This window comes from Gadus chalcogrammus, chromosome 9, assembly GCF_026213295.1.
Source record: "Gadus chalcogrammus isolate NIFS_2021 chromosome 9, NIFS_Gcha_1.0, whole genome shotgun sequence".
Lineage (NCBI taxonomy): Eukaryota > Metazoa > Chordata > Actinopteri > Gadiformes > Gadidae > Gadus > Gadus chalcogrammus.
In genome coordinates, this window is record NC_079420.1 from 12,851,351 (window position 1) to 12,873,966 (window position 22,616).

Consider the following 22,616-nt stretch of genomic DNA (forward strand, 5'->3'; position numbering starts at 1 on the left):
ATTGGACCAGTAATGATGGTTATAGTCGGCAGTATTGGACCCTATGCAGAAGTTTTCTGGTAATACATGAAAAAACACACGCATTTATTAATGAAAAAAGCTACGTCATAACTAGTAGGCCTAGCTTGTTGTGCTTGTAGGCGTGATGGAGCATATATAGGTGGACTGTTTCTGGACTATTTCTGGTTTGTAATGAATTGCAATCCTAATTGCAACACACTTGCTCCTTAGAACTCATTCTTTCAGGTCAAATGTTTGGTGTATATTTTGCATCTAAAGTATAAAAACAGGAGCCAATATTACAACGTTTTGTCACCTAATTTCAGCTTGGCTACTAATAAAATAAGCTTATTTATGCAGCCGAAGTGAGGAAATTTTAAGACGGTTTAAAGTATACTTTTGAGGTAAAGCTCAATAACTAGGCTGCTTGTGTTGGTCAAAGGCTGCTTCACCTAGATGAAATCACTCCCTTTAAGCTCTCAGTTTATGGCTCCATTGTATATTTGTGACTGTGACTCTGTTTGCTGTATGGTTTTAGCTTGAATGTGTCTTTGACTACTTTGTGCCAATGCTTACAGCTCTCTCCTCCATACAGATATGCGGTTGTCTATGCGATATGCTAGTATTATTCTGTTCATAACAGGGCTACTAAAGCCTATTTAGCCTCTTGAGTGTACAACAGTGCTCAGAGTGCTGAGTCACATTGTGACTTAACCCTCAACTGAATCCACAAATCCTCAACAGTAATATGGGCTATTAAAGACGCATAAGAGGACCAGCTGGTTCCAAAACTTCTTCTTTCAAATCACATTTGAGAAGGAAGAAGAAGAAATCATGGTATAACTAAAAGGATTCTCACGAATAGATTTATAAAATAAACCGATTTAGTTGTTTTGTTGACTTTGGGCAAAACCATCCATAAATGATTTTCTCAGCTATATAAGATCTCAAATAGACCACATTCAAACATCTAAGTGTTGAATTTTTTTTTAAGAAGAAATGCAAAGAATAAAAGTTTACAACTCCCTTCAAAGCACAATGTTGGAGAAAAACTCTCCCAACTGGCATGAGTAAATTCTGCTCCAATCAACCCATTCAACTACAATATGTGAATAACCCAATCATTAGACAGGTTTAATCGGGGACAAAGAGCAAGACGGGTGCTTACTTCCTAAACTGTGCCGATGTGGGATTTGGAGACGTTGGACTGCTAAATCATAGCATAATGGAGGGCACTTGATCACATGATACACTGAGAAGCTCATTAAGATTAGTCTTGATTGGGTTGGTTTGTTTGCTGCGGCACGTCATATAGCCCATTAAGCACGTGACCGACACATTACAAACACTTCATCTCACTAAAGAGTTCACCGCTGACCATTAAAGCATTCTGACACAAGGCAGACTGCAGGGATTGTTAGCATACTTTATTAAGCATTCATATTGATGTATTAGCCCTCTGCAATTACACAACATGTTCATAGGGGACCAATAGATAGCTTTTTGATTAGAGGCAGAATTTATTATATAATTGCATGTGGTCCACAGCACAGATTGACATAACTGTATCTTGCAGGGCTGATTTCCGAGTTTTAATGGTCTTGAGAGGGTAAAGTCTTTGTTTTCATGGATATGAATACACTTCATGCTACCAATAATGGACTAGGTCAGCTAATCTAACATCGGACGGACCCCACAGCCCAACTTTATATTTACTGAGGAACATTCCATTTGCAGGTCAGACATTTATTTTTCGTTCTTTGCCTAAACATTGCTCACTTTCTATCACCGTTCAACAATGCAAAGCTATTGACTGCCACCGTCTACACCTCAAAGGGAAATTTTCCATTACTGACAGGCCAATTAAGTCTAGGAAACGGAGAGCTGATCTATCAGGAGCATTAGCATATGTCCTGTCTAATTGTTCTTGACCAATGCCCAAGCGTACGGCTCACAGCTTCGTACCTAGACCTAGACTGTTGGAAGGGTTTGGGTGCCCCTCCATTGCACTGAAAAGTGAGAGGCCGCTAGAGTATTCAACATGGCAACATATAGCATAGATAACATGTTACCATAGTTTATAAATAACATCTGTTTTTAATTCCCACTGTGCCGGCTCCCATTCTCTGCCTCCCCTTATGGTGGACTGAATCTTGCTGTTCACACTCCAGTGCCCTTAAACACATGTTCAGCCACCATCTTGTGAAACAAAGTCACCCAACAAATCCTCCATCTTTCTATCTCTGTGCCTTTTATCCCGTTGGATGTGGGATGCTTGTATGAGTAATGCTTTTCCAAACAACCAAAGACGCCCCACTTAAGTGATTCTTAAAATAGTTCCAATCCTTTTTACATATACTGTATGTATTTTCATAGTGATTTTGAAATGGAAAAAAATATATATATGAAGAGTTTATTGTGTGCAGCTGATTCTTTCATTCAAGATAGACAAAACTAATGGCAAAAAAACAACAACTTCAATTCTTAGATGCAAAGAGTGCTGAGCCAACAAATCCAAAAGCAAACTGGACAAAATATTAAGGTGAAAAGTACATCATCAGAAGAGCATAACTGCTCAACACTGTAGATACACATATGATTGTACCACCTCTCAAACCAAAGAACTGCTCCAAAGAATCAGAAAGGAAGAGCAGGAGAGTGGGAAGAAATGAAGCAGACTGCTACTGATCGGAAAGTATGGTGTAAAACAATGGAGGGGCTGGGGCTTGGGGAATGCAGCAGTGAGCAGCCTTTGCAGTGGTTCCCGCCTCTCTGGCTGCTGTTTGATGCTTTACTCCCTTTTCAGCTAGTTTAGAGTAGATGTGTATGTGTTTATGTGTGCAAGTGCATACTCCTTTATATAGCTATATCTACAACGTTATCTATACCCTGAGGACTACATATGCAATTTCACACACAGATAACTGAAGTTATAGGTGGTGCTGAATGACAAAGCTTCTGTCTCTCTCACCAATCTGTCTGTCTTCTCTTCCTTCTCTCTACAAAGATTTAGTCTTCCTCTCCACAAAGCATTCCTTCCATTACTGGTAACAAGGACGTTCACTTGAGAAACGGTTCATCTCCTTCTCTGTTGTCCTCTTCCATATTCCCTAGTCTGTCTACATCGTTATGGCTTATATAGAGCAGAAACAGAATCTATGGAGAAAGGGAGCTCTTTGTGCAAAAAGATAGCATACAGCAGATGTAATGAGACGATCAACTATCTATATAATAACTACAATTTATTTACTCAGTAAGGGAGAAAGGAAGGGAACCTGAAGGAGGCAGGAGAGACGTGGCAGTTATACTGGAGGAATGCATTTGTGCTGACAGGAGCCATATTCGTTGGCACAGAGGTGTTGCCTCAGTGTCTAGTGTTCCTCTCTTCTGCTGCAGCAGCGTCACAAACATTGATCCCTCCATCAGGCCCTCCACCACACTCCTCCACTTCCTGAACTGTCCTCACCAGCAGCACCCCAACATGCGCGCTGTCATTTGCTGACATGGACTCACTCAGCCTGTTCATCTAATGCAGCCGGTCTGGGAGGGAGGTGTTTGTGAGGATGGGGTGTTGCCCAGTTTGATTTTCAGCAAGCCAAATACTTGTAAGCCTCTGCAAGTCGTATAATGCAGCGCTTCGACATAAGGGTCTCTTTGTTGCTGACATCATGGACTTGAGGGTCTCTGTGCCTTGTCATCATAGACTTATGCCTTGTTTCCACCGAGTGGTGTGGTACGATTTTTTGCGATACGATTCAGTGTGGTACAGTGCGGAACGGGCCGCTTATATTGGCGTTTCCACCGCCAAAAGTTGGGCAGGGTCCCAACTGAGCCGTACCTATTTTTCGGTACTCCTACGTTGGGGTACCAAGCGGTCTGAAAGGGTACCGAAAAGATGAAGCTACACGTGCCGTCCGTTGATTGGTTGACAGAATCGTCACTTCCGTGCGACAGGGGGATAAAACAAACAAACAAACAAAGTAAACTCAAGGTATTTCTGGACAACGGCGAAAGCTTTGTTTATTGAAGAAGAATTGCAAAAGTTTGCCATCCTTCTTGGACCTCCATTGTCTTTTTCATTGAATTTTTAGCAGGCTACACTGTGTCACACTGCAACGATGTCCCGATTTTTACGTAGCTGCCACGGCTATCGCAAATCCTGATTTCGCCTGTTACCGATTGCCCATTGCAGGGAAAGTTAAAATGAAAATGTGTAAATCTACTTGAAAAAATCCCCAAGCCCTATATCATCATAGACCAAAGACCCTTTGTGTAGTGTCATCATAGACTTAAGGCCTTTGGTGTTTGCAACATCATATTCTTTAGGCCCTTGTGTTGTGACATCATAGACTTAATGCCCTGTGTGTTGTGACTCATTTACTCTCGGTCCTTCATGTTGTGTCATCATATACTTCAGGCCTTTGGTGTTTGAAATGATATACTTTATGCCAACTGTACTGTGTCATCTAAATCTAAGCCCTTTGTGTAGAAAATTATGCTACTAGTGATATTATATCTAAATGTATTTTATTTACAATGTAAACATACAGACATGTATTTGCCTTGCCTTGCCTTGCCTTGCCCTGCCTAGATAAAGACAACTTTGCTATATTAAGGACTCGTAAGCCCCTTCCCACTGGACAAAAACCCACTGACACTGTGCTTTAGTCTATAGTTTGGAAGGTTACAATAGGCATTCATTCCCGGGCATATTACTCTGCAGTCGTCTAATTTATCTGCTGCAGCTCCGATAGGCAGTGATGGAACGCTAATTTGCATTGCTAGTTTACTACCCAATGTCGATATTGATATTGTTGATGGATATTTCAGCTTCCACTTAATATCTTACTGATTTTTCAAAAAAGCCAAGCAGCAAGTTAGTTCAACAAGTTCAACATTTCCTGATTACAAGGGGCCGAACAGAGTCTAAGTCCTACCTGAACTCTGCAGCAGGCGGCTATCCTACTTAAATGCTTTCTATAAGATGCTTCTTCCTAGCTACCAACCTGTGCAATGGCAGACGGCAGCAAATCCCTGCCCCACTCACGACCCTGCGTCACCCGAGGACGTGTTCGGGTCTTAAATACCTACAAATACACACACTAGACCAAGACACTCTACCCCTGGTGGTCTGACTGATATTGTATGATATTATATGGTATTTGCGATGTTCTGATTTAAACATTATGCATAGGAGAGAGGGAATATAACACACGCACACACAGACACACACACACACACACGCCCCCCACACACACATACACCCACACCCACAGGTTTTCCCTTTTCTTCATTCTCTAAAACGTGGAAAAATCAGCAGTGTGAAGGCAAGAGGACCACAGCTATGGGTATTGGACTGTGTGAAGGTGCAGGGAGTCGGGCGCTGGACCGAAGTGTGTTTTGTGTGCCTAGTTGACTGCCCCCCCGGTCCCCCGACCTTTCAAAGCCTTGGAGAGGGTCCGAGGGGTACGAGGGTGGTGGGAAGTGGGGTGCCAGGGATGATGTCATTGTTGGCACATGGTTTGATCGGCTTTCTAAGAGACGGCAAGACTCTGCCAAGACTAGCCTTTAATGGTAGTGGCTTAAGCTGTCCCTTCTTAGCTCTCTCTCTTTCTCTTCCTCTCGCTCCCTACCTCTCTCACGTTCACTGTCCCTGCCCTACCTCTTTCCCCCTCTCCATCTCTCTCTCTTGCTCTCTCTCTCCCTCTCACTTTAAAATACACACCTACACACACACACGAAAGCTTTCGATCAGATAATTCCAAGTTATCTCGATCTGTCTATCTACAACTGTTCAATTGTAGATTTAAGTGTAGAGTAAGTTAAATATAAGGCATGTGTTTACTTTGTGAAAAGCGTCAGAAAAGAAGACCAAGCTTTATTGACGTGCATTGTGTGTTTATTTCTGTCTGCACACACCCATGCACCAATCAAGGAAGTAAACAAAATCTTTGCAAAGGAGTTTTTCAAAATATGTCCATTGTGTGGGAAATTAAACTGCAGCAACCAGAAATAGAGATGTATTATAACTAACATGGATCCAATGGATTGATGTTCCATTTCATCCCAGTACTTTTACTAAGCATGTGTCATTTTAGTTAAATGATTATGTTTATTTGTATGTATATTATAACACGTATTTTTGGTTTTAGTTTCATGAATGAAACCACAGGTTAGAGTATAGCCTTGGGTCTTTCCTTTTTTTGCTGGCCGAAATTAAACTAAGCAGCCCAAAACACCTAACCATTGTTTCTGTTCATAAATTAAAGGTTTTCCTCTATAATAATTTGATAATCCAACATCCCAAATACAATACACCTTGACCTCTTCTGATAGGTTCATATTATGTATGGAATAAAAGGCTGATAAATAGTGTGATTGTTTCAAATCCAAGCCCTGTTCCTAGCATTAGCTCCTCGACCTCGCCTGCAGCAGCAGTAATTAGCATAGGCGCTTTAACTGGATCAGCTAGCAGAATGATTCATCACTGCCAAATCACAGGAAAAGGATTAGGAGCAGGAGCTTGAGTGACCCCTAACAACAATGAGCGCCTAGTGGAGAGATATATAGTTCATCTGTAGAATCCTGCATTGAAAGCCACAGGGGACACAAGAAGGATGCATAAGCTAGCACATGCTTTCTGCCTTTGGACAATGTACAATTGATTGATACATTACCCTTATAGATTTTTGACTAGTAGGTTTTAGTCTCATCTGCGTGCCATTGCAGACTTCAATGCAGCAGCAGTGACTCAGCAGTGATACGGGGCCTCCAGTCTCTTCATCAGAGGAACAGATTCCCTGGTGTGATGCATCACTTTGATGATATATAGTGAAGATGGGACCTTCAAATCGGTACTGGAATTTTTGCATTGTCTCTCCACTATCTCCAGTCTACTATCCACCACTTCATTACTAAGCCAAGACAGTCAAATCACATTATTCACATTAGATTACGATCAGTGTCTGCTGTCTGCTCCAATTTATTAGTCTACATATTCAAATTCATGTTGATGTTTAATTGGATGGTGCTTGAGTTATTTAGTTCAGCTTTTTCTCTTCATTTAATTCAGATCTAATTTATTAACCGATAAGGAGATTCTGGGATTCATTCGTCAGTTTAGCACATTTGAAGTGAATTGCCTAATAATTGCTCTGTTGCAACCATGGAGACACTGTTTGATGTTTTAATGAAGTGGAAATATAATTGGTTGTTTAGGCCTCCTACATTTGGCTTGTCTTCATAGATATTACTTCATGCAGGCATCTTATATTCAGAATCATCAATTCCCAAATCTTTTGGACCTAAAGTCATGAGTTGCATTCCGGGGTCCTGACATCCATTTCAGTTTTATGCACTATATTATCATCCCATATCATATAATTATACAGTTATGATGTCAAAGTAACATTTTAAGGGGATTAAGGGGAATCGACCCCAAGCAGTGCCTAAGGCCAAACATTGTCGTAGATTTCAAGAACTGTGTACATTATCTTTATATTTCTTGAATAAAGAATAGCAACGACATGTCAGGTCTTTTTTGGACCTGTTGTCTTTGAGTTCCTTGAACTTTCCTCCCTCTCCCCAAGGTGTGCTAAATGTGGAGCAGTATCTGGAGCAGTGCAGTGGCTGTGCCTGGGTGGATGGGCACACCATTAAGCTGTCTCTTTTAACAAGTGTTCCGCTTTTGGGAGTTCAGACACAGATATTTATATCAAGCGGGTCAGTGAAAAAGGCTGAAGCAAAGTGCGTCGGGTGTGTTTTGTGTGAAAGTTTCTCTGGAGCCACGAATCAAACATGAGACAGCGATGTCCGTGGGTTGAAAGGGACTGAGGTGTTTGTGATGGAAGTTCAGAGGTAGTTCAAGTTTTCAAACAATGACCCTACAACCTCAGTTAATACTAGAGCTGTCTTTCTGAGCTGAAGGCTTTGCATCCACCACCAGAATCTGTCAGCAGTGAACTAATAATGCAAGTGCAGCACTGGGATCTGTAGAACATGAGGATCAGAAGCACAGCCTTAGGTGACGTGGTAGAACTGATGTGCTAAGCAGCTTAAGTTCTCTTTAATATGTTTTACTTGTCAGATATCTCAACTGTCCACAGATATGGGAAGTATTTTATCAGAGAAAAAAGCAAAATCTAAGCCCTAATGAGACTCCAAGTTACACTGGTGTCTCATTATGCTGTACGTAAATCCTGGATTCTCAGGGCATTCAGTGGGGATGGCACTGTGACGTGGATGATGGCGTCTGGAAAAGAGAGAAGAAATATAATAATGCTGAATGGTTGCCAAGCTAAAAAATATAAGTTATATTGTGGAGATGGGAAACACTATTTTAGCCTGCCTGATGAGTTCATCTCCCAGCAGATGGTGTGTGGTGTCGTCGTGCTACTGTCGTAGTTTGTACCTTTCAATAAGATTCTCTTTATTTGTGCTTTTGTTCTTTATAATACACACAGCAGCACTTGTACCAGGGGGTGCGGATCAGCCATGTGTCTTCCCAGCAGCGCCTTACAGTAATCACTCTGCCGTTGTTCAAGAAGAGCTGTTTGTTCTTGTGCTATTTCACTCACTCTGTGTGATGTAGAGTTGTTGATCCTATGACTGGTTCATTGCAAACAGCATGGCATGACATCAACAGAGGGGAATTCCTGCTAAAAGCCTACTACAAATCGATTATATGTTGTGGAAAGTTATACAATGTGGAAGTACTTTAAGTATAGTCCTCAATGCGTGCATGCTTGTTTGTAACTCTGTCCTTCCCTTTGAACGCAACACAAAGTCATTGACCTTGCGTTGAATGGATGCAGTGATGATGCTGAGCACTGGACGCTATCCTGGTGTCATTGTCTCCCACCTGAATTCCTATTCCATCAACTGTACACTCACAGCAGCACACAACTATGGTGTCTGCAGTACAGGGCATCAGCCTAAACAGCCATCTCATTGGGATGTGTGTGTGTTGGGCTGTTTGGGAGAACAGCAGCTTCAGAATGACTGAAGAAGGGGCTTTGTTGTCATAGTATCACATTGTACCAGTGTCAGCTAGCGCCCCCCACTCCCTTCCCCACAGGCCCCCACAGGCCCCCACAGGGAGACAGATTCTAATGCAGTGCCTCTCTCTCTCTTTCACCTGATAAAGCAGATGGGGGGGGGAGGGGGGAGAGTCTCAGTGGGATACGCCCCTCCTCCCTCCTTTGCTGTGTGCATGCTCTCTTGATGTCATACATCAACTCATGTTGTTCAGCAAACAGAATTCATGTGTTTTGAAAGGGCTATTTGTTGTTGTTTTTGCCGTATAGTTGAAGGAAACCTGCTCAGCCTCAAGCTGTATAAATATTCTTAATTTATTATACTTTTTAGGATTCACGTTGCAAATACAACATGCAATTGTGTACAAGGGAAAACCTTGGCTGACCTAATTTGCCGGGGATGCAAGGGAATCTTACTACAATCGGCTCTTGCAGCTCAGTTCCCATTCTTACAAGTAATTAATAATAATTAGAATAATAAGAAGTTGAGCCCATATGACCTAATAAATACGTATAAGTCTGTAGACAAATAGGCCACCACCATAGTTGCCACCGGAAATGTTATACTTCAGGTGGCATATGACTCAAGAGCACTTATTTTTGTTTTAAACGTGGTCATTCGTTTTATTTTATCATTGTGACTGAAATAAGTCCCCAATTTAGATAAAGGGGTAAGGGGTAAAATCCTATGCTTTGCCATTCTCCCCAAAACACTATGTGAACGTTTGTGCGAATGCAGGTGGTGTTCTGTACGTGAGAAAGTTAGGCTTCCCGGATACCTATAGTCCAAACCCTCACCTGGACGGTGTATTAAATAAACCGCGGCTCGGACAGAGCTTCACCATCCACACACACCATGGCATTATACTGTAAAGTGTCTGAAAGGCTTTCTCTCGGATGCAGCAGTCACTTATTCCAGTAACAGTAAAAAATTGCATAGATAACTATGTGACGATCGTATAAGATAAATTACCAAAAACCAAAAAACAAAACTGTTTTGGTTCACTGCCTCTTTAATGATTCACCTAAATTGAAATAGTAATAATACATTCATTTAGAATGGTAAACAGAAAGTGAAAAGTGACAAATTAATTCAATATCTGTATAAAGTTGTCTGCATACAGTTGTCTCTGCCATAGCATTGTGTTCTGTTAAATATTGTCCACAGGGCAGAGGACCCTATACCACAGAAGTGATGTCCTAGAGACGGTTATACTGGTCAACCCGTCAGAAGAGACGGTTACATCAGAGGTAAGGGCTGTCGTCTTCTCCAAATGGATGTTTATTTTAGAACGCCCTCATTCTGTCTCAGGCGAAATCTATTGCGACATATTTCGTTTTGGATTTCATTGCATTCAATTTGAACACACATTGTGTAACTAATATCATGTTTAACACCTGAAATTCCATTTGTATATAGCAAGGTACCTGCAATTTGTTTTAGCACTTTAATTTCCTTGCTTTCTCTTATTTCTCTTTCCTCTGCCTGTCATCCCAGATCCAGTCTCTGGTCACAGACTCAGCAGGACATAAGCTCCTGGTCCTGAGCGGCCAGAGCTCAGATCACGGTGACCTTCTCCTTCAAACCGGGCTCTTCACCTACCAGACCTTTTCACAACTCCTTACTGACCCTCGGGTATGATACATGTATCACCTCTATGTACTAGTGGAAAATGTCATTGTAATAATAGGGGATTTAATAAGAGCACATGCCATTATCAAATGTTAGAAATGTCTGTTACTACAGTGGGATTTTTTTTTTTTTTGGCAAAGAGCATTTTGATGCCATAATAATAATAATAATAAATGAAATTTATATAGCGCTTAATATGGTACTCTAAGACGCTTTACATATTGGCCTATCAAAACTATGTAAGACAGACTAGGAATAAAGAAAAACAGAGGTTAAACATGAAGAATAAGGTGGGAGTTAGGTGGGGAAGGCTATGTACAAACTAAACGCAACTTTGACTATGACCTATATTTTCCATTTTTCCTTATGTATTTAGCAAAACTTTCTATATTCTATTAGATTCGCCACAAAATAGTAGATAGAAATAGTACACACATGGGCAGTATACAAACTTGCCACACTAAGTGACAAAACCTAGATGCAGCCCTTTAACCACCGCTTTCAGCTACTGCCCTAAGGGCAAAGGTAAAGTATCACCTATTCTAAAAACCCTTGTACCTGTGCTGTTGTCCCTTCTACCATTAAATATCTTATTCAGTAAGGTCAAATACTTTTTGAAGGTGGCCTGAAAACCAGGACACAGTATTTTATGCCTACTAATTTAACCCTGAATCAACATTGAGTACCTAGTAATAGGTTTTAATGAGTCCTGTCTGGATGCGATGCCTTGGGTTTTAATGTGCCCTTTTTTGGTGGCAGTTTTTAGCACCTGCAAGCAAAGACAAATGTTTACCTTTTGCATGCAAAAAATAGACCATAATGTATTCTCTTTTCCATTTATATTTCCTTTCATCTCATACCATAGCTAACCAGCACACATTGAAATATCTCCCTCCTGCAGGTCAGTGATTTACTGGGCAGAGTAGCACCCAAGCAGCCGGCTACACTAACTGTGTCCAGCCGTGGGGAGGTGGGCTGGAGCTCCTTGGGACAACAGAAACATCTCCAGGACTTTCTAGAATACAGAGTGAACCCTGAGCCTGTGCTGCCCAAAATGGAGGGCGTGTCCGAGTTCGCAGAGTACATCTCTGAGACTGTGGACGTCCCCTCACCGTTTGACCTCTTGGAGCCACCCACCTCTGGAGGGTTCCTGAAACTTTCAAGCCATGTTGTTACATCTTTTCCCGGAGGGAGGGGAGATTCCGCCCTCTTTGCTGTGAATGGATTCAACATATTGGTGGACGGAGGCTCGGATCGCAGATCATGCTTCTGGAAGCTCGTCCGTCACTTGGACCGCATTGACTCGATACTACTCACACACATTGGAGCTGACAATCTACCAGGCATCAATGGGCTCCTTCAGCGCAAAGTAGCAGAGATGGAAGAGGAGCAGTCCCAAGGTTCCACCAATTACAGTGAGTGGATGAAGAACCTGATCTCGCCAGAACTTGGCGTTGTGTTCTTCAATGTACCAGAGAAGCTACGCATGGCTGAATCAAATCTCAAGGTCAAGCGCAGCATCGAAGAAGCCTCACTTACATTACAATATCTGAATAAACTGGGAGTGAAGCCAGAACCTCTTTGCAGAGTGGTCAGCAACACCATTGAACCCATCACCTTGTTCCACAAAATGGGAGTGGGCAAGTTAGACATGTATGTTCTGAACCCTGTAAAAGATAGTAAAGAGATGCAGTTTCTAATGCAGAAATGGGCTGGTAACAGTAAGGCAAAGACTGGTATCTTGCTCTCTAATGGCAAAGAGGGGGAAATATCTGTGCCCTATCTGACATCAGTCACAGCCTTAGTTGTTTGGCTCCCTGCCAACCCATCTGAAAAGATTGTTAGGGTGCTCTTTCCTGGAAATGCACCCCAAAACAAGATTCTGGAAGGCCTAGATAAATTAAAGCACCTTGATTTCCTGCGTTATCCAGTAGCGACACAGAAGGACATCGCTTCAGGAACTCCACCACCTGTCATAAAACAGAGCAAGCTGAAGCAAACAGACAGCAAAGAGAGTCTCAAAGCCTCTCCCAAAACCACTGCAAAACCCTCCAAGAAAGAAACTGATGGAGAAGATGAAGTTCCAGCTGCCGCAGAGGTGAAGACTGATTCTGTAAAGGACAATAAGGAAGAGAAAAAAGAGGAGAAAAAGCCCAAAACTTTGAAATCAAAGTCTGAGGTACCAGAGAAGAAGAAGCTGTTAAAGGAGAAATCCTTAAAGAGGCACTCAAAGGAAAGGACATTGAAAATGGATGAAAAAAAGGACAAGGAAAAGAAAGAGATCAAGAAAGTAAAAAAGGATGACCCCCTGAAAAAAGATGAAAAGAAGGATGGAAAGATTAAAGATGCTAAGAAGAAAGACGCATCTAAGCCCGAGCTGAGAAAGATTACAAAGCCTGACCTGAAACCTCTGACACCAGAAGTAAGGAAGACCTTGCACAAAGCTAAAGTTTCAAGTAAAGCCAAGACTGGCAAAGTCAAAGCAACCAAGGCACAGCCTGCTGAACCTAAACCAGTGGAGAAACCAGTCGCAGAAACTGAACAGCCTACGACAATACAGAATGGAACTACTGAAGGCCTGTCTGCCTCATCCAGCCCAGAAGATCTTACCAAGGCTTTTGAAGATCTAAAGCAAACAGGAACTGTATCCTCAGAACAACTTGAAATTGCTGAAGTTGCAGAGGAGCCAACAGCACAAGAAACCAAATCGGAAATTCTACCTAGCACCTTGTCTTCTGAAAAGGTATTGGCCTCAGAAGTAAAGGCAGAGGCTGATGCTGGAGTTGAAGATAAACAATCAAACCAAGTGAGAGAGGAAGAATTAGAGGCTGAAAAGTTTGAGGATGAAGGAGCAGCCATTGATGATGAGGTGGAGGATGAGGAGGAGGAAGAGGGAGATTCCCCAACTGCTCAAAGGGAAGCAGCAGAGGAAGAGGAAGACATGGGCATAGGAGAAGAAGAAGATGATAGCCTTGATAGGAAGCACGAAGTAGAAGAAATGGAGAAAGCAAAGCTTTCTACTATGTTGGAAAAAAAGACTTCAAACTGGCTCATTCCAAGGAGGAGGAAGAGGAGGCAGAAGATGAAGCTATTGAAAAGGCAGAGTTAGAGGAGGTAGAAGACTTGGATGTAATAGCAGACGAGGAGATCAAGGACAAACCTGAAGATACGGAATTGGACCACATCAGCCAGGTGGTTGAACAACACAAGGCAACCGAGTTTGGAGCTTCAGCCAAAGAGGATGACGATGAGGAAGGATACCTGTCACATGTTGATGGAGCCACAGCTCCGATAACCTCAGTGGCTCAAGAGGCTGGTGTCGCTGCTGCCTACATTCAAGATGATAATATTCCTGCTGCAGAACCTATTTCCTACATTCAAGATGAGACTATTCCTGGGTACTCTGAGACAGAGCAGACCATCTCTGATGAGGAGATTCATGAGGAGGCAGAGGACAGAATACCACACCTTCAGTATGATGTTGGTACCTATGACATCTCTGTTCCAGACCAGACTGGCTCCTTTGTAAATATTCATGGAATGAAAGAGATACAAGCTGCTGCCGTGTCAGATAAAGGTTTTTGCCTGGTATACAGGAGCAGGTGTCTGCGTATACCAACATCATTGCTGCTCCATTGGCAGAAGAAGAGCATGTGTCCTCTGCGACCTCCATTACAGAGTATGACAAAATATCCTCACTGCCAACCTCTATTGCCGAAGACCTGGCGCCGGCCGTAGCACCACAAATTGAAGAAATATGTAAAAGCTCTTTAGAAATGGATACTGTGAAAAGTGTTTCCCTTCCAAAACCGACTGAGGCAAACCAGGGAACCAGGGACGTCCCATACTCCGCTGGGACTGTGTCACCAATATCCTCTTTGGAGGATGACAAGTGCTCCAAGTCTCCATCTGACGACGCAAACCGTGGTTTCTCTGGAGTAAGCACAGATGCTGAAGTTACTGAAGCTCATAGTGAGGAAGAAGAGGAGGAGGAGGAAAGACCAGACTCCCAACATTGACATGTCACTTGAAAAACTTCAAGAGAGCTATGCCCGCCACAACTATTGAAGGACAAAGAAACGCGCATTGAACCCACCCGTGATTTAAGTTCAAAACCGGTTGATAGCAAACCTGTGCACCCACCAGTAGAAGAGGAATGCGTGCATTCAATTGCTGCCAAGGAAGTTTCCTCTGTTGTGCCCACAAGGCCATTTGGATCAGGTTCTATAACTTCAGAGAGTGAGGAGCGCTGCTTTAGTCCAGACGACAGCACTGTGAAGATGGCTTCACCACCACACTCTGGCCCCCAAAGTCCAGCTCATTCTCCACTACGCCACTCACCAGTCAGATCCTTCCCTGAGCAAGAGTCGCAAACACAAGAACATATTCCTGATGTTGTCGTCAAGGGTGAGGACCGTGCTGCAAAGAAAGATGATACAGACATAGAAGTAAAGACACACACGGTAGAAATAGAACAAGTAGGTCCAAAAAAGTCAGAAGAGTTGTCACCAACGCTAGATAAATCATTTGAGGTCTCCAAAGAGGTTGCAGAGCCAGAGAAAACAATTTCCCAATTGTCAAAAGGAAAAGACAAGCTTGAAGAGAAAATGCATCCTACTGCTGCAGCAATAACAGAGAAAGCTGATGCCACCCTGTTAGTAAAGGATTCTACCACTGAAGTCCTTCTGAGTGAACAACTGCCCACACAAAGTGAGATTGAAACGGAAAGAGAACCTCACCACATTGGACCTATAGTGGCTGTTCCAGGTCAACCTCCAGTTGCTGATGATAAGCATCATGGTGAAGAGGATGCTCAATCTGTCGTAAAGGTCATTCATGAAGAACAAGATAAAAAGATAGCCGATCATAAAACATGCAATGTGGAGGAAATTGAGGATGACAAAAAACTGACACATAACATACCCAAAGAGAGTTTTGAGATCAAACCGATTAAAGATGAGAGGAAAGAAAAAGATTTAGAAGTCATTGGGCTTGCCAAAGAAGCACAAAAGGAACAGGATGATTGTTTGGATGTTGAACCCATTAAAACTGGGATTGATATTAAAAAGGCTGGGATTGAAAAGGAGCCTACTGCTGAGACGACATGTCTCAAAGATGAGGTACAGGAGAGAGATACAAAAGAAGACAATGTGTCTGATATTCAACACATCGAAGAGAGAGAGGACAAAAAAGAAGCAGATAGGGATGCTAATTCAAATGTTCAACCCATCGAAGATAAAAATTGGATGGAAAAAGACCAAACATCTCATCTTAAACCAGTTCAAGAGGAGCTCAAGGAGAAAGAAACAGACTTTAAACCTGCTGCTGTACCAGTCATAGAGGAGAAGAAAAAGGAGGCAGCCATCACTGACACGCCTGATATTAAACCGATAAACAATATGGAGGGAAAGCAGATGGAAAAGGATGCAGAAACATTTGACAACCAGGAGGAAGACAAAGCGATGAAATTAGGTGATACATTGGATGTTCCCCTTTCCACAGAGGTTCCCCTTTCCAAGGAGGATGAAACATCCAACAAAACAAACATAACAGAGGAAAGAAAGGAAAATAAGGATGAGGCCTCTGATGTCAAACTAACAACTGACGATAAGAAGGACCAGGAAAAGGATGAAGATGATACTTCTACCATCAAACCTACACTCATACCCGACCCTTTAGTTGCAGCCAAAGAGGAAAGCCTTTCCTCTAAATCAGTCATCATTGAGGAAAACAGTAAAGATAAGTCTTCTACTGTTAAATTGGTCACAGAAGAAAAGGACCACAGTATTGATACTTCTACAATTATTTCTACAGAAAAGGATGGGCAGGCTTTCAGCAAGAGTGATAGCTGTGCTGCTGAACCAGCCATAGTCGAACAAAAACTGGTCATGGATGATGATATTCTTATTAAACCATCTACACAAGAGGACAAAGATCAAGAGAATAGTAAAACGGATAGTGCTCCAGTCAAACCTCCAGAGATGGTAGAGAGTTTCAATCTGAATGTGGATACAACTTGTGGCTTCAAATCACCTACCATGGATTCCAAACAGGAATTTAGAGATGAGAGCATTACTGATCCTACCACTACTGTTAAACATCCTTATTTAACAGGAGATGGATGAAGCAAATACAGAGGATTTTAATGCTACAACACCATCCAATGAAAACGTGCAAGGCAGTACTTCAGATACAGAGCACACTATTCAGCCAGAGAGTGAGAAAGAAACTAAGACAGAAGCCATGTGTGTTGCTTCAACTGTAGAAGAAGAAAAGGAGTCATCAATGACTAGTGGGGAAACGTCCACAGTTAAACCAATAAAGGAAGAAGGAAAAGACATTTCACCAGACATTTCAACAGTATCCTCCATCAAGGAGAAGGAAAGTAAAGATGTTTTCTCTCATATCATACTCAGCAAAGAGGATGAAAGATGCCAGTCCAGATAAAGAGAAAACAGATGTGAAACTGCTCATAGAGGACAAAGACAAGGGAAAAGAAGCTCTGTCTGTTAAGGATGAAGAATTAAACATAAATAAAGTAGATAGTTCTGATATCAAACCCATAATGCAGGAGGCCGTAGCAACACAACAGGAAGCCATAGAGCTCAAAGAAAAAGAGGACGAAGAGGAGAGCACAGCAGAGTTAAAAACAAGTGACATTTCTTCTAGTTCACCACCGAAAATGTTAAAGCTATTATCGAAGAAGTAGAAGAAAAACATATACAAAAGGATGAGGGACAAGAGAGAGAAATTTGCCAAAGCTACTATTGTGACCGATAAAATTCTAGTAAAGCAGACATCTGATTCCACAGACGACGGTAAAGAGTCACATTCAGGAGGAGAGGCAGGCCTAGAGATGCATTCTCCCTCTGATATTTCACAAACTGAGCTAAAAGACGCTGCACCCCAATCTGATGCGAAAAAGGATTCCTGTGTCTCTGAAGAAAAGGTAGCTAAGGAGGAAAGACCTCTAAAGACTGATTCTCTAGCCTCCACTCCAACAAAGTCAGAGGAAACATTTGAAGATACAGCTTCTGCATTAACTCAGGGTCAGAAGAGAGAGGTATATGAAACTCATGCTGCAGCCCACAGGAGCCACAAAGAAGAGGCTTTGCAAGATAAGAGCAAAGGATATCACCACTGAGGATGAACAGAAGGGAAAAGAAAAAGACGATACTCATGTGGCTGAGCTGACTAAAGAACAAAAAATGGAGAAAGAGCATGAAAAGGAATACACATATGAAGCAGAAGGTAGCAGAGTTACGAAAGAGGATCCTAACATATGAAGGAGAAACATCTGTTTGCCAAGGAAAAGATAACATCGCCTCTGAGGCTGCGGTGGACATAGAAAAGTATGACCCACATGAAGTTGACTGCACCAAAGAGGAAAAGTGGGAGAAAGAAGAGGTACAAGAGAAGGACAAGACCATTAAATGTACAGCACCTGATCAACCAGGGATACTATCCAAGCCTGCATTCGTGGTCCAGTCTTCTGATGAAGACAGAGAGGATGAAGAGGAAGAAGTAATTTGCATGGGTGGGGCAGGTTCTAGACCTTTGTCAGTAGAGCAAAAACAATCTGAGCATGACATCTCTGCTGAACCGCTCTCATTTGAAACATCACAGAAAGTGGCAAGTGAGAAAACGCACGACACCATACCTTTAAAGACTGCAGTGACTATACCTACACTGACAATGCAGGAACCCTCTGTTGATGAAGACATCAAAGAGTTTGGGAAAGAGCTAAAATATGCACCAGAACCAAATAAAGATATGGAGACTGAAGTTAGCCCTGCACCACTTACCATGCAAGCAAGTGTGGTTACATCAGAAGAGGAACCCCCTCAAGCGTGGTAATTTCAAGACAAGAAGGGGATTGTTCTGTCCCTAGCTCTAAATATACCAATAACAGACTCCCAATCGACAGAAAGCAGGCCCATTCCATCAGCATTATCAAGCACTGACAGCCAACCCAAGAACTTAGCACTTATTACCACTGAAAGCAAAGTCAATAAGGATAAGCATCCCCAAACTGAGAACCAAGCTTGTGATCAGATTCCTGACAAAAAGCCAAAAGACGACTTTTCAAACGAGCACGAAAAACCAGTAAAGGAGGCAGAGAGGGAAATGGAAGGAGAGCGAGAGGTTGCATCTCCCGGATTACCGCAACCTTGTTCTTATTTTGTGTTGGATAAAGATTCTGAGAGTGTGACAGATGTCCTTGAACAGGCAGGTGCGGTCGGAGCTGAGAGCATTGATAAAATAAACCTAGGGACCGAAGGAGTAAGCGAGAGCCAACCAGTGGAAAAGCAAGAGTTCAGTGTCTCTAAGTATGATCCATATGAAAAGCCTGTCCTCAGAGACCAGGATTCCAGGAGAGAAGGTGATGTTTCCCCAATTTTTGCTCCACCCTCTGACTTTGGCATTGATGACAACAGGAGAGCCAGCGAGGCAGAGTGCAGTAGAACCGTGTCCCTTCTTGATGACCAATGCAAAGACGAACCGCTGTCTTTCAGTAGGGTTGACTACAGCCCAGTGTCCCTTACGGAGAGCGAAAGAAGTAGCCACCACAGTCAGAGTGCCTCTCCAATCTATGAAGACAGAGAAAAGGGCCAAGAAGAAGAGAGTGAAAGAGAAGAAAGACCAGCCACACCTTTTGTTGAGAGGAGCTTCTCGCCAACAGATATTCAGGACAACAAAATGGCCCAGGCTGCCGAGTATCGCACCTGTGCCTTTAACCTCAAAGAGGACAAACCGGAGAAATCTGAGAAAGAGAAGGAAGGGGGCGAGGAAATCCCTGCTTCAGTCTCCCAAACAAGTTCCGTTGGAGAGAGGGAAAGGGACAGTGTTTCTGTCAGTTTAGCAGAGCAATCACTCAGAGAAGAAACATCCTCATCCTTATGGGGCCAATCCAGCCCTGGTCACCAAGTACCAACAGCCACCTTGCCTTTGGAAAAATTCACTGAGAAGGAAACAACAGAAAAAGGGAGGGAAGATGCAACTGCAGAGTCATCGAAAGAGAAAAATAAATCATCTGATACTGAAGAAGAAGGATCTCCTTCAGGCCGATACTCTCCAGCAGAGAAAGACATTTTACCTCAGCGAATATCACCGGGTGAGACAGAGGACACTGCAAGCTTTTCAAGTGTTGCTCCTGGTGCCTCTTTCATGGGCCCTGAAATAGATGACAATGTCCTCACATCTGACCGGGGTCAAGTTGGCACTTCTGGCATGCAGGACTTTTCAGAGAGGAAAGAAAGGTTTGATAGTGGCATAGACAAGAGGTTGCTCGTGGAAGGAGAAGATTTTGATGATGATGAGGAGGACGATGAGGAGGACGAAGGGGAGGAAGAAGAAGATGGAGAGGTTGCCAGTGATGCAGATATCGAGAAAGGGGCTAAAGAGAAATCGAGAAAGAAATTTGCAGGCTCGCTTCTGATGATGCTGACACACAGAAAGAAGACTCAACTGGAGTAATGCAGACTCAACGTATCCCTTCAGCTGGGGAAACGGTCAGCAGTAATGCAACTGAGGATGCTTCTACTTCCAGAGTTGTTGACACCAATGAATGCTTAGCTCCAATTTCGGAATTATCTTCGATGTCTTTAAAAAATGAACCATATATAACCACAGCTACTTCCAAACCTACTGAGACAAAGAAGGAAGATATGAAAATAGAGACACCCACACCAGAACTCCAGACAGCAACTCATGACCCCACCATCTTAAAGCTTTCTGAAACCATGAAAGACGATAAAGACAAAGTAACTCCTTTATCACTAAGTACACTCAAAACTACAGCGGAATCTACTGCTACAGAGCTTGCAAGTCAGAACAAAGAAGATACAGACTTTCAGAGTGATCCTCAGCCTGTCTCTTTCAAACAAGTGAGTACAGCTGAGGATACTCTTGCCTCTCAAGTGCTTGAGTCAAAATCGGCCAAGGAATCTCAATTACCAGAAGTATGCTTCCTCACGAAAGAAGAACCCAGTGAGCCAATGTCTGGAAGTGGTTTGACAACCAGCACTGTTCTAACAGACAGTAAAGGGTCGTCACCAACTTCAACAGTTAGTGCCTCCCCTGTTCTTCAAGAAAGCTATGCTGTTCTTGGCCAGTGCAAACCATCTGATCATTCCTACAGTAAAGATCATCAAGTTGAAGTGAAGGACAGAGAAGAAGCTAGGAAGCCCTCAGAGTCCCTCGTATTGCATTCAAGTGAGGAAAACCAGGGAGATGAAGTCCAAAAGCTGTCACCGAGTTCAGATGACAATGCAGACAGAACAGAGACACACAGGGAATCTGCCTCATCCGCAAGCACTTTTACAACTATAACTTACTCCTCTTCTACATTCTCCTCTACATCACATAGTTACTCTTCAACAGCCGCCGCTTCTGTTTCTTCTAGTCGAATCCTCGGTGAGGAGATTACATTAGATAAGTCAATGACAAGTTCTGGTCCTGAAGAGTCTGGTGCTACTTTAATTAAGGAGGAGATGCCTTCTGGTGAAGCCCATAGAGATGGGTACATGGAAGTGGTTCAGAAGTCTCCTACAACTGCATCCAGTGTTCCAGAGGGGTTGACTGCTTCCAATGAGACACAATCAGTCAGCAAAGGGAGCACTGATGCCTTAGAACCAAAAATCATAGCATCTGTGCCACCTCTACAAAGTACTCAACCAGACAAACCACCGGGGGATCTATCTATATCAGGAGCCCTTGTTGATGTTTCCCTGATACAAAGGGCTGAATCTCCGGACACATTGTGCCTAGGTCCATCCGCAAAAATGGAATCCCATGCATTTGAAATGGAAACTGTAGCTCAACCCTGTCCTATTGAATGTCTAAAAAGGACAGTAACTGGGCAAGATTCACCGTCTTCTCTCACTGAATCATATGCAATAGAAGGAATTACTACAGAGACAAAGACAGTCACTGTAACCTCTGCTACTAGTGTAGTTCCCCGAACTGATGTGACTATGTTAACCACTGAACAGACAACCACTGTAAGCCCCAATGAACCATATTATGGAGACATCAAAAGTCCATGTGACACACAGGACCTGACCAAAACAAATGAGGGACTACAACCCCAGACCCCCATCGCAGAGCCTCAAGAAGGCTCAGGTTCAAGAGGGTCCGGCATTGGACAGATTAAACTCTTACAGGGGGCCCCAGAGAAAGATGAAGTCAAAGAAAACACCGAAATTGATCAGAAGCAATGTGAACATGTATTAGATGGCCAAACAAGTGAAGGTAGCAAAGTAGAGGACAGTAAAGATACTGCTGACTCCAAAGCAGAAAGTTGCCGGAAAGAAGATCCGGAGGTTACCACGTTAGCCATGCCACTTGAGAAGCTAGCCCTTAGGAGAAAAAGTAGCTTATCTGACTGGGAGATGCTGCAGAAGCCCGAAAGCTTCCCAACCGCCCCTCCAGGTTATGGGGACGACGACGAAGAGACACTGGAGCCAATGGAGTGGATGTCCACTCTACACAGCTCCTCTTCATCTTCCACTAAGGTTGCACAACAAATAGAGACATCTGGCGCTGTGGGCAGTCAATCTGACCGCCCCTCTGACCTGTTTGCGGGAGCACCATCGTCCTCCTTCTCTCCTCCCGGATCCTCCTCGTGTGAGTACGCCCCGAAAGGGGGAGCTCTCTCCCTCGTTCATCAACCCCAACCTCCACCAGCTGTCCAGTGACGAAACTGAGGAGGACAAAAAAAGCGATTGTTCCCAAGAGGGGGATGAAGACGATCGCGAGCAGCACTCTCTAAAAAGGCGATCTCACAAGCAGAGGCGCCACCACGCTCAGACTCCCAGTGGAGAAACTGGACTGGGGACACACCCGTTGCCAGGCACCATGTCGTCTGGGTTGGCCGCAACGCTAGCCGGGGAACGCCTCCGACCAGCGCGAGCGAATCACTGCCCTCTCAGTCCGACTCAGACGTT

The 22,616-nt window shown here is 43.2% G+C and overlaps 1 protein-coding gene across 1 annotated transcript in view; it reads left to right on the forward strand.

Annotated features, from left to right (window-relative positions):
• LOC130389138 (microtubule-associated protein 1A-like) overlaps positions 1–22,616 on the forward strand; it is a 36,412-nt gene that overhangs the window by 11,221 nt on the left and 2,575 nt on the right. The window contains 12 exon segments of the mRNA XM_056598809.1: positions 10,204–10,286; positions 10,534–10,671; positions 11,570–13,657; positions 13,729–14,250; positions 14,253–14,640; positions 15,949–16,614; positions 17,085–17,321; positions 17,978–18,205; positions 18,866–19,473; positions 21,663–22,303; positions 22,305–22,548; positions 22,551–22,614. Of these exon segments, the coding sequence (XP_056454784.1) occupies positions 11,723–13,657; positions 13,729–14,250; positions 14,253–14,640; positions 15,949–16,614; positions 17,085–17,321; positions 17,978–18,205; positions 18,866–19,473; positions 21,663–22,303; positions 22,305–22,548; positions 22,551–22,614 (5,533 nt within the window). The 5' untranslated portion in view covers positions 10,204–10,286; positions 10,534–10,671; positions 11,570–11,722.